This window comes from Crocodylus porosus, unplaced genomic scaffold (assembly GCF_001723895.1).
Source record: "Crocodylus porosus isolate Cpor-Errol unplaced genomic scaffold, CroPor_comp1, whole genome shotgun sequence".
NCBI lineage: Eukaryota > Metazoa > Chordata > Crocodylia > Crocodylidae > Crocodylus > Crocodylus porosus.
Genome location: NW_017728886.1, coordinates 17822192 through 17834621, shown reverse-complemented (window position 1 = coordinate 17834621; position 12430 = coordinate 17822192). Strand labels below are relative to the sequence as shown.

The window sequence follows — 12430 nt, the reverse complement described above, 5'->3', positions numbered from 1 at the left end:
AGGGCAGGGGGGTCCAGGCCTCCGTGGGAGGTTGGGGGGGGTTAGGCTCTGAGAGGGCATGTGCCCCTGGATCTGCGCAGGAAGGGCCAGGCCAGGTTGCACTCCAGATGGGTGGCAGAAGGTGCTATGAGCAGGGGCTATGCCCTCCCGCCGCTCACTGAGCTTCCCTGTGCCTCCCAGACAACCTGTGGCTTTGCCCTGGGTAGGAGAACAGTGGCAGGGCATGGAGGTGAATGTGTGCACCCAGATTGGAGAGGGGCTGGATGGCAGGGGCTATGGGGAATTTTATGGTGGCTGCAGCCTTCCCATATCCCCCATTCCACTGCGCTCTGTGGGGTGGACGGAGCCAGGGCTGCGCTCCAGGCTGTGGCTGGGGCTAGCCACCCAGAACACAGCCCTGGGTCTACATGCCCCGCAGAGAGCAGCCCAGCAGTGGGAAGCTGGGCCTAGCCTCCCAGAGCACAGCCCGGCCCAGCCCGCCCCACACGGATCCAGGGGTACATGCCTGCTCCCATGCCCTCCTGGCCCAGGGGCGCACAGTGGGGGGAGCCCCCTCCCCAAGTCCCACACGCCCCTCCCCAGTTGGGCAGCTTGTTGCAACCCTAATGCCACCATCACTGGGGGCGTTGATCTGCCCCCCCTTAACACCCCCCTCCACCCACCACAACAGACTTACCAGCTGAAGGCAGCTGTGTCCAGCGTGGTGAGGACTGCTGCCTGTTTAGTCTATGGCCAAATTTCTAAATTGGCGCCAAATCTTTTCCAAATCAATTCAGAGGCTTCTGATTCAATTCACACTTTTTAACTGGTCTCTCAATTTGATTTGGATTTGGAGATTCAGCCGCCGTATCAGGCCGAATGTCCTTCAAATCAAATCGGCTACCGAAGCTTTGCACAGCCATACTAAGCACTTCTAATAACATATCTTGAGAATAAGAGTGGCACTGCAATCCATTTCCATCTCTGTCTTACTATGATGCCTTTCATTGTTGTAGGCAAACTTTACATTTTTGAAAACGGCTTTAATAATGCAAGATACCTTCAGAAATGATGTACGTGTGTAATGTGATTAATGGGGAGCACTGCCTCATTTAAACTTCTACTGCTTGAATGTGGAACAGAGCATGTATTTTCCTGGAATTTGCAAGGAAAGGGTTTTTCACTCAGTGCATAATGATAGACTGCATAAACATCTATACATCCAGACAGAGGGCACATGCCCTCTCAGACCCTAACCCCCCCCCCAACCTCCCACGGCGGCCTGGACCTCCATGCCCCTTCTCTCCCCCCACTGCCCACCACAACAGACTTACCAGCTGAGGTTTTGGGATGATTTGAAGAATGTTATTGCAGCCCGCTTCCTACTGGTGTATTATAGCTACTTATTTATGATTCCTGCAAAATATAGCATGGTAGAATACAGCTGCTTTTCTGGAGGTAGTAGTTTCTACTTAAAACTTTGGCTTTTCTTGCAGTTGCCAAATGTGCAACCTTCCTGGACTTCTAATTTTTCTCAGCTCAAGAATTTTAGAAGGGAATTTAGTCACACACCCACATATGTCTGCAAGTACAACTCCACTATCAAGTATAAATATAATGTGATCTTTGATTGTGTGGAGGGGTGTCAGCAATGGCTCCTTATAGTTGTATTTGAAATGAGACCCTAGCATCCTACCCTCAATTATCAGTTTTTACTTATTAGCTGGGGGGAAAAAAGATGTCGTGGAATTTTTAAGATTGCATTGAAATGTTCCTTACTAATGCAGCTACTTAAGGCTTAACTTTGGGGGTTGGGTGGGGTTGTTATTAAGAAAGCTCTAATAAATTAAAGTAGAATTGGGCCCTTCCCTGCATTCTGTGAGTCGGTGATTGTGGTGCAGAGAACATGGCCAGATATGAAAGCTGAATCTTTTCCATGACCTGGATCTGGTGGAAAAGATGACGCCCTTAATTTTGCCACTTTCACTTGCCTCTTCAATAAAAGGAAGGGAGGTTGCAAGCAAAAACATCAGTCTTAAACCAAAAACTAGTAAGTAGCCGAAACTTCAGTCATTCATGCTGTTCCAGTCAGAAGGAAAATCTGTCCATTTATAATGTACAAAGTTGTGTTTCCCTAAATACAACAGACTGAACACTATGGCTTTATTCACAGTACTGAACCACTTTTCCAATCCACAGTTAGGACAAATGCTGTCAGCTTTTATCAAGGCCACGTATCAAGTGTTTGGTCTGACTGTCTGGTACTTCCCTGCTGCTGCCTTTATCATCTTCTGTTCTATTTTGTGAGTCTTAGAATCACAGAATAATAGAAAATGAGGGTTGGAAGGGACCTGAGGAGGTCATCTAGTCCAACCCCCTGCTCAAAGCAGGACCAGCCCCAACTAGATCACCCCAGCCAAAGCTTTGTCAAGCTGGGTCTTAAAAACCTCCAAGGATGGAGATTCCACCACCGCTCTGGGTAACCTGTTCCAGTGCGTCACCGCCCTCCTAGTGATAGAAGTCTTCCTAATATCTAACCTAAACTTCCCTTGCTGCAACGTGAGACCATTGCTTGTTCCGTCATCTGCCACCACTGGGAACAGTTCAGCTCCATCCTCTTTTGAACCCTCCTTCAGGTAGTTGAGGGCTGTTATTAAATCTCCTCTGTCTTCTCTTCTCTAAACTAAATAAGCCCAGTTCCCTCGGTCTTTCCTCAGAAGTCATGTCCCCCAGCCCCTCACCATTTTTGTTGCCCTCCACTGGACCCTCTCCAGTTTGTCCACATCCTTTTTGGGGGCCCCAAAACACAACACATTACTCCAGATGTGGCCTCGCCAGTGCTGAATAGAGGGGACTGATCACTTCCCGTGACCTACTGGCAACACACCTACCAATGCAGCCCAGTATGCCCAGCCAGTCAGCCTGTCCTGGTGCATGGGATTCTTCTGTCCTAAGTGCAGGACTTTGCACTTGTCTGTGTTGAACCTCATGTGATTTGTTTTGGCCCAAACTTCAGGAGACATAGAAAGCTTCACAAAACAATACAGAGATAAACCCTTCCACTCATAGGTGCATGTCATTTTTGGGCAGTGGCATGTATTATGTTAGCCTCCTAGTTCCACAAATAAGTTCAGCTGTTTCTTACAACCATCCTAAATAAGAGGCAGCAATTACACCTTCTAGTTTCAATGAGGTTTAGCTCAGTGCCTAACGAGTAAAGGCAGAGTCAACCCAACTATTTGTGTTGCTACGTGCAAATGAGTTCCCCATCACTGTTCATGGCCTGTGTTAGTCACAATGTGAGAGAGGCAGCCAGGAAGTAGAAGACATTTTAAAGCACCCACTGTGAAGGGAACGTTACAAGATTAGACTTGGTGTAAAACTGGCCAATTGAACATCTAATAATATTTTTTCTTATGTTCTAGTGCGGTGTTTACCTGGACAAATTTATTGGTTGTCGTAGTTGAGCTGGATGGATCAGAGCAAGAAGCCTTGGACCTGGTTCCATTAGTCACCAATGTGGTCCTGGAAGAACACTATCTAATTGTAGGGGTGGTGGTGGTGGTGGACATTGGTGTAATTCCTATCAACTCCCGTGGAGAGAAACAACGTATGCACCTACGAGATGGATTCTTGGCAGACCAGCTAGATCCCATCTATGTGGCCTACAACATGTAGTCTTGTATCTTAAGGCTTCCATGGACTTGACTATAGATGTATAAAATTTTTTGGTGTCCACTAAAAAATGTGCAGATAAGAGGGTGACACTCATCAGAATGGAACTGTTACTATTATGACTTTTAAAAGCAGTCATGATTGGCAGGAAATAAAATGTGAAATGTTTTCTTTTACCACTAAATTTTAGCACAGAAGGACTATGGGGTACTGCCCTTCAGTTGGTTGGAAAAGCCCATTTTAGATTTTTTTTGCTTATTGGATGATACTGCTTTCTGAGTAAATGTGGCTTTGTATTTTACGTTAAGTAAGCTGAAGTAGCTAATTTTTTTATTCTGCCCTCCAAGTGGATTCTTTTTAACAATTTACATACTATGACAAAGAATTGTTTTGTTCACTTGTCTTTAATGTGTCATAAAAAGCTGAAGAACACAGATCCGTTACTAATTTAAGCCATTTTAGATCCCACGTCTTAGAAAACTACATAGAGGTACGAGGAAACTACCCAAAGTAGCACCTTCCAATTAGAGGTTTAGCAGCTTTCTCTGTCAGAGAGGCAGAAAGCACAAAGGCTAAAGAGCCTTTGATGTTAGTGTTAGAATGGAAGAAATTTATAAATAAGGTGTATTTCGGCAAAGAACTTGCAAATATCTTTGTACTAAACTAAAAAGATAAAATAAGTTAACTACTTCTTCTGTAATTATGTACAAAACGTTTAATTTATTTTGATCTCTTTAGAAGTATAAAAGAGAAAAAAACATTCAAGAATATTAAACTCTTGTAATGTTTGCTAATATAAAAACAAAGTGTTGTATTATCTTGAGTGGATAGTATCACATCAAATATATATATATGAAATATAAATTCACTAATGACAAAAGATTTTAAAGTTTAAAATGCAGTACTTGTCACTTGCATGGTGTCTCCCACTGTAGATAATCAAATGTTACTCACAAATTTTTTGAGAGAAAGCAATCCTGGATTGCTAAGTATCCCTGTCTAAAAAGTCCTCTAGATACCAGCAAGTGGAATTATTGCTGCCTTTAAGGCAGTGTGATGAATTTAAGACTAAAAATGCACTACAACAGTTTTTTTTCTTTGCCATGGAGGCAACAATAAATATTTGTGCTGGCATGTGCATACACTTGTTAGACTTTAGAAAAGGCAGGTTGAAGAATAGCACTGTTTTCTAGCTGCATAACTTTGTTGCACAATTTTTTTCATCATTTCAGTTGATGTTTTTGTTGTGATAAGGAAAAGTTTTGGTGGTTATTTGCACAGAGTTATCAATATGCCTCTCAGCTGGTCCATGTAGGTTGGTGGCCAACCCATCCAGTTTACACTTGTATAAAACTATTGTTTTGGACTTTAATTTTCTCCCTAATGGAATGTAGCCTGTAGTCACTACAATGGATTTGGCACAAATTGTGTATCTGCTAACGAGTCCCCAAGTGAACTAACAGAGGAACTGAACTGCCTGTTTTAAGGAATCATGACCCATAGTCTCAGATCTACGGCCACTGACAGTGAAGAGTAGGAAAACATGAATCACAGCTGCCTTTATTTTACCTCCTTTGAATAAAAGAGACCTTCACTTTCCAGTTCCATTGGGGTTTTTTTTCTTCGTTCCTTTGTAGCCTTCATAGTTTCTTCATTCCTTTGTAACCGAGTTGACCTGTGTGTGATCAAGAGTGGGATTTATCAGCAGCAGTCCAAGAATGCTTTTCTTATTGTCCAGAATATGTTCATGTGCTGGCTCTCATTACGGGATATGCATGACCAAGATTGTTGCAGGACAAATGCAGTCATTTTTATAACGTGTCTAAGGGACATATTTTGTCTGCCTTTGCAGAATACGTACGGCAACGGAGCCCTGGTAGTGATAGTTTTGTTTGGCTTCTCAGAATCAGTGCTGGTTGTTTGAAATCTTTTTAAAAGGTAGGGATATTTTAGTCTGCATGTACAATACAGAGCACCTTACCATGTCAGACTTGCTTTATTTCAGACCGCCTTTTCAGAGTTCACTATCCTGTGAATATTTCTACTCAATCCTCTATTCCATCAGACTCATTTTCTGCTCCCTAAAAAGAATAAAAACCTGTTCTTAATGGCAAGTTGTTGTAAGGCTTCAGACCAAATGCTGATTGATTACAAACATAATTGCAGTGTGTGAACTAACTTGTGAAGTCCTGCTATTGCTGATCTCAGTACTGCAAAACAAATTTAGCTGTCATTTAAAGCATCACTTTAACCTTCACCAAGCCAACTTTCCATTCATAGAGCGAAAAGAACTGCAATGCAGTTGTGAAACGCAGTTAATAACAGATCTCTTCTGCAACCTGTCATCTGTGGTTGTTAACTTCTGAGTTAGGAGAAATGATAAACTGAGCTTCTAGTTTTATTGTGCAAGCAAAAGGAAGGAAACACTTAAGTACCATCAGACTGAGCAATAAAGAAGGATTGTTCTGTATTAGAAATTGTACTGTAGATAAACCATTCATGAGAATGTATAAAATGTTTGTCTTGTGACCTTGTGCTTTTGAAGTCAGACAAAACCATGTAATCAACTTGATGCACATGCACAGAAAGAGGGTACACAATGAACATTTAAACACAAAACTAATCAAACAGGAGCAGATTCCTCATGGTGCTTGTTTATTATATATATTTAATCCTGCTTGACACTTTACCCAAGGGAAGACTGTCCCTTTTATCAGTTGAATGTTAGCAGCGTTATTTCATAGAGTGTGGTGACTGGTTAGAGAAATTCATGTAACTCAGCCAATCACAGTTTCAAACAAAAATTTTTATGTGCAAAGGACAGCAACCTTCTTGTATGTTAAACCACCAGTACGCTTTGTACATCTGTGATAACGCCTGTTTTATATTCAAATGAACAAATAAAAGCTTTTATTTTTGTTGCTCTGAAAATATCAGTTTCTTAATTAGTCATCTAAATGAAGCTTTCTGGAGCTGCCTGGACCCCACAGAAGAACACTGATAGCTATATTGTAATTTTATTTTGTTTACCTCTTGTTGCATAATTTATTAGTACAGATCATTATACTTTTACCAATGTTTAAATACTGGTGTGGGCATTTATTGCTAACAGACTTTCGTATGGCAACAAATGTTTTTTGTGAAATGTTTTTTTTTAATTCTTTTTAATATATTTAAATATACTGTTCACATTTTTGCTGAAAGTGTAAAGATTATTGTAAGCTTGGTAACACTTTGTGAGAAGCAATAACAAGCATTAATACTGTAAAACTCCTCAAATTTGTCACTTATCACTTCTGTTGCAAGGGATATTTCAAGTAAGTTACTAAATTTATTAACCCAACTGTTAAATCTTCTTTCGAGTTTTGGGGCACAGTGTTAGACTATAGTAAGTACTTGGATAGCCAGTATATGTGAAACACATATGGACAGCATTTGCTTTAAACAGTTCGTAGGTTTTAGATATCTCAGTGTCGTCCTGAAAATGATGGAGAACCCGTTTCAGGTGGTTCTGAAGAGCCAATAAACCACCTGCTAGTTCTCATGGATGCAGCTGTTGGTTATTGTCAGCAGCTTCCAGCATCCTTTGCACAGCCCTAATCTTTAACCTCATTCTTTAGATGTGACTTCAGAGCAGTGCTTCTCAACCTTTTCAGATGCAAGGCACCCCTTGTTAGACCCCTCCTTAAAGTCAAGGCACCCCTCAGAAAATGCCAACTCGTAGTTTTTGTTTGGTCTTTTTTTACTACAGAAAACTAACATAGCAATTCTTCTGTTGCAAAGGACACAGACAGACCAGAACAGGGCAGACTGGTTTTAACACTGTGAGCTTCTGTATGAAATCTCTGGGTTGATCTTGTGAATCCCATTTGCATGCACACAGCGCTAACATAGTGCGGCGCCCTGGTTGGCTGCAGTGCTTTGGTTGAGATCCACCACCTTAATGGAAGAAGCATGTTGGTCTGTATTGTGTTGGGTGGCCTGGGCAGGTTATGCTCAGTTTCCAAGTGTCAAGTTTCATAAAGAAGAAATCCATCTCGGCAGAGGAGCCAAGGACTGCAGATGCAAGCACGGCCAGTTAAGCAGCCTTCCCTCTTTGGGAGAAGTCCCTCTGGCTGTACAAGGACGTGGAAGTGATCCTGGCCCTCCTGTGCTGCGTGCATTGGAGAACATTTGCCCCAATGCCCAATGTTTCCGGGGTGAGGGGGGTGGTGACTCGGAATAGCATCAGCAAAATAACTAGGGGGAGGAATTTAAAACATCAAACAAAAATGAAGTACAACTTTGGAAAGTGGCTTAAATATAAAAGAAGGCTGGTAAAGGGTTAAATAGGTTAATAGCATAATTTCATTTTGGTTGAAACAAAGCATTTCAGTCAGACATGAAAAAAATTCTCTTCCGGTTCATTTCCTTTAGCCTGGAAACACCACCAAAAGCTTCCACTACCCAGCCAAGCTCTAGTGTTCACTCCGTCCTTCTCCAATGAAACGAGCATGCTTCCTTCTCCAAGGCTTTTCCATTGACTCCCTTCTCGGGGACGTTACATTAACAGTGCTGGCAAACACTTCTCACAACAACAGCCTTGTGTCGTAGAGTGAATTAGTAACATCAAGATCTCGAGGCCCAGCACCTCAGCCTCTTTCAACCTGCTCTTATCCATTAGTTTCTACGCAGTTTTTGTAGTGCACATTCCAGTTCTGTAATCTGCATTTAATTGCAGATTAACTGCATGTCCCTGCAGTTTATTGCAAAGCACAGTGCTAGCCAAATCAGGAACAGAAGCAACCGCTGCATTTTGCCACAAGTGATGATGATGGGGCTTCTCAAAAGCCAAAGTTCACCTGTATTCATCATGTTGCACACTCAAAGATGAAGTCCATGCCCCAGGGAACTTACAATAAAGGACAGAAAACAAAGCTGCTATGAAGTCTAATCCATCTATTACCAGACAATGGTCTAATCCCAAAGGCGTGACATTGATTTTATTTAATTTCATGCTTTGGTGGACTGTCAGTGATAGGCTTCATGCATGGAAGTGTCCTGTGGAGGGATATAAATGAGGACGGGGCAGCAGAGGGAAGCACTGTGAAAAAGAACAGTATGAAGAAGAAGCTCAAGGATGGCTGGAAGAAGTAGTATGAGAGGAGAGAGGTGGACACAGTGTTTTCAATCTTGAGTATGACTTGTAAACATTCATATTGACGTTGAGGGGAAGCAGGTGGAGGGATTTAAAGAAAAGCCTTACTTGACTAGGGGTTGTGGTTGTACAGCAGTTCAGGTATCTCACTAAAGCTCGGAAAGCTTCAGTTCAGGTCCTCAGTGGTATAACTGGGGCAGGACAACAGGGGCAACTGCCCTGGGCTGCAGCAAGAATGGGGGACGTGAAGAACTGGTTTTTGCCACAGCCATGTGATTGTGATTGTGATAGCAGCAGCAGCTGGAAGTCACCACTGTCCCCGTGTGCAGCGTCCGCTGCAGGCCCCGCTCTGGAGGTATGCGTAAGGCTGCCATTTGACCCAGCTGTGAATACACACCTGCTCCCCAGACCTGGGAGTCAAAGGCAGCCGCATGCAGAGCTGGTCACGTTGCTTCCCCAGAAAGTGGTGTGCTGTAACCATGCTAACCCAACAAGCCATTTGGCTCACAATGGGCTTTGTTGACAAGGTTGGAGAGGCAAGAGGAGGTGAGGCACAGTACTTAGTACAAAACAGAAACAAAGACAATAAAGCAATAGTGAAGGTCAAGGCGTCGACAAAGCCAAAATGTTCATAATCAGGTATCTAAAGCAAGCACCTAAATTTATATTTAAAATTCCAGGGAAGAGGACACAGGTAGCTAATAATAAGTAGATAGATGTGCACTTATTTGAAAAGTATCAAAACCAACAGCTGCATCCAGGAATTGAAGGATCCAGTGTCTATAATACTGGGTCAGGAAGAGGCTGTGGCATGAGCAGTTTGTGGTATAGGATGCGGGATCAGGCCTGCCTTGAGGGAATCAGGGTGAGGACATAAAAATGTAGCTTTCTGTAACAATCACCTTCAGTGTTGCTCAGTCCCTCTGGTTCACTCAAAATCTCTGTTTTCACCATGATGTCTTGCAAAGACGCAGTCTGGAACTAGACACTTTGGAGGCTTTTCCCCGAAGTCGGACAGTGGAATTGTACCGTTGCACTGCGTTTAGCACGGCCGGAGGATGTCGTTTACACCGCATCAGTGCGGAGACACCGAGCTTAACTAAATGCTTCAGCAATCCCACCTTCTTTATGTCGGTGCAAAATGGTGAATGAAGACCCATGTTGGACTCGTGTCCAAACACATACAGAGAGCTTGGTCATCAAGGGTAATAGGAGCTAGGACCTTCTAGATCAAGGCTAGGCTGTTACTAAAGGCCTAAGTATGTCCACAGTCTGTAAAGATAGCAAAAGCGTAGTGAAAAACAATTTAGAAAATGTTCTTTTTTTAATTGAAATGTTATGAGCTGTATTGGGGGGAGGGGGGCTCTTTCTCAATTGGTGTAATGTGGCTGCTATTACAGGGTTTTTAAACACAGAGGCTGGAAAATTTGAGTCGCATCTCTCCCTGCTGTGGAAAAGTACACGCTCAGCAGGCTTTCAACTACCATGCTGACTGATAGCAAAATGACAGAGCACATCCAAGATGCTGGAATTTTGAATTTCCTAAGAAAATGAATGAAATAAATGAATTTCTCCGTTTTCCAATCCCTTCTCATGCCTCTGTCGCAATAGCTCTGTCTTGCTCAAGAGCCTTGCTCACCGTGCGTGCGTTGTCATTCCTGCTTGCTTGCTGACTAAATATTTACTCTGCTAGCACAGGCAAGCCAGCACATCTGGGGGAGAGTAAGCTGGAGGTTATTCAGGCTGTGACGCATCATTTTTTCTGAACGCAGCTTCTTTGTGATACATGAGCCAGAGAGAGAATGGAGCCTGACATTCAGCTTCTGAGCTGAGTTTCTGATACAAATATCTTCTTTTTATAAGTGAGTTGCTTTTTTCTTTTAAGTCTGGAATCAGTGAGAAATGGGAACCAGGGAAGCAACGGGGCCATTTTTAGAGTTGTGGGTCTGGCTAGACCTGCCCTTCAACATGTCGTATACCTCTAAAAGTGAACTGAACCCGCACGTCACTACTTTTTGCTCTGGATTCACTTTACACCAAAGAGAGATACTCTACACAGGCCAGATCCTCGGAGGATCCCCAGCCGTACCGTGCGTCTCCAGTACTCCCAAGTCCGCTGCTCGTGTGCAAACACAATACCATATTTTCCTTCCTCGTGCAAATGGACAGCAATGCAGCCACATGTTCTCTTTTTGAGGTAGGGAATGAGAAAAATGGTGAAACCAATTTTGAGTTTGGTTGTCACACACTGTTTCCACTGAACTTTATGGTGGAACAAAATTCTCTTAAGCGAAGGCTCTTTCACACTATCCTTGCCAGCGTTTGTGCCTTTGCAGAGAAGTCAGTGCACCTGCCCCTAAGCCAGGGGTGGGCAATTATTTGGGCTGGAGGGCCACTTAGGGAGTTTTGTAGGCTGTTGTGGGTTGGGTCAGCACTACCCACCACGCCCCGCACTCACGACAACTCATCCAAACTCCCTATGTGAGCAATTACTGGAGCAAGCAGGTGGGCCCATCCCTCTCCCAAATGCTGCTTCCTGCCTGCCCGTGGCCCCATCCCATCTTCCCAGCTGAGCGTGCCCTGCCCACAGTGGCCCGGATAGTTTCCACGGAGACCCCACATGCCCCAGGAGTGGAGGCAGGCAGCTGGGCCGGGGTGTGTGGGCAGCAGGGCTGGGTCTGGCAGTGGCAGTGGAGACTGGCAGTGGCAGCTGCCAGGAAGTGAGTCCGGCCACTGCACTCCCCCATGGGCAACAGCACTGGCTGCACACACTGGGTCAGGCAGAGCCGAGGGACCCGCCATGGCTCAGATAAAATCCCGTGTCAGGCCAGATCTGACCCAGGGGCTGTATTTTGCCCATCCCTGCCCTAAACGAAGATGCACTTCACCCTGAAACCTCCAATGGACGAGCCCCAGAAGGTGGATCTGAATGGAAAAAAATCAGAGCTGTACAAGGAACAGATGCAGAGTCACGGGTCCAGGGCTGCAGCCTCCACACCTGGGACTTGTGCTTATTCATACAAGTAGTTCCATTTACAAGAGCAAGTACAAGAGCAAGGCTTGCAGAAACAGGTCCAGGGAAAGGACTCAAGAGTTTCGCAGTACCATAGTGCCATCCCCAAATTGATGTTTAAAATGGTAACTGCCTTTTTTTCCCCTTAACTCTGAATTAATCACTAATACTGATCAGGCAGCTGGCATCTCTTGTACAATGGCTTTCCAGCTCTCACAGAATCTGTGGCAAGATGGGCAGACTCACGCTATTGTCCCAGACCCCACCACATACACAAGTTCAAAAGACGATGCGTTCCTTTTTTTCCATCCTCTGAAACTCCTGAGTTAAAACATTACCCATAGCTATGTAGTCACACTCCTTTAGGACTAGAGGTGCACCAATACATCAGTCCAATATTGGATCAGCACTGATATAAAGAAAATTGACAGTATCAGAAATCGGCCTGATGTGTCTGATAATTTGGATAAACACCTGTACATGCTCACAGCGCAGCATGTAGTCGGCAAGGAGCACAGCCTAGGGAGCTGCATGCAACTGGTAAGTCTGTTGTGGTGGCAGGGGAAGGGGAGGGAAGAGCCATAGGGGGCTAATCACCTCCATGGTGAGGGAGGGGCTGGGACTGG

At 44.1% G+C, this 12430-nt stretch overlaps 1 protein-coding gene across 1 annotated transcript in view; it reads left to right on the top strand.

The window, feature by feature from the left end:
- The window catches only part of DIP2C (disco interacting protein 2 homolog C), a 209614-nt gene extending 203029 nt beyond the window's left edge, over positions 1–6585 (top strand). The window contains exon 37 of the mRNA XM_019530709.1: positions 3405–6585. Within this exon, the coding sequence (XP_019386254.1) occupies positions 3405–3657 (253 nt within the window). The 3' untranslated portion in view covers positions 3658–6585. The remainder of the gene's footprint in view (positions 1–3404) is intronic.
- The last annotated feature ends 5845 nt before the right edge of the window (positions 6586–12430 follow it).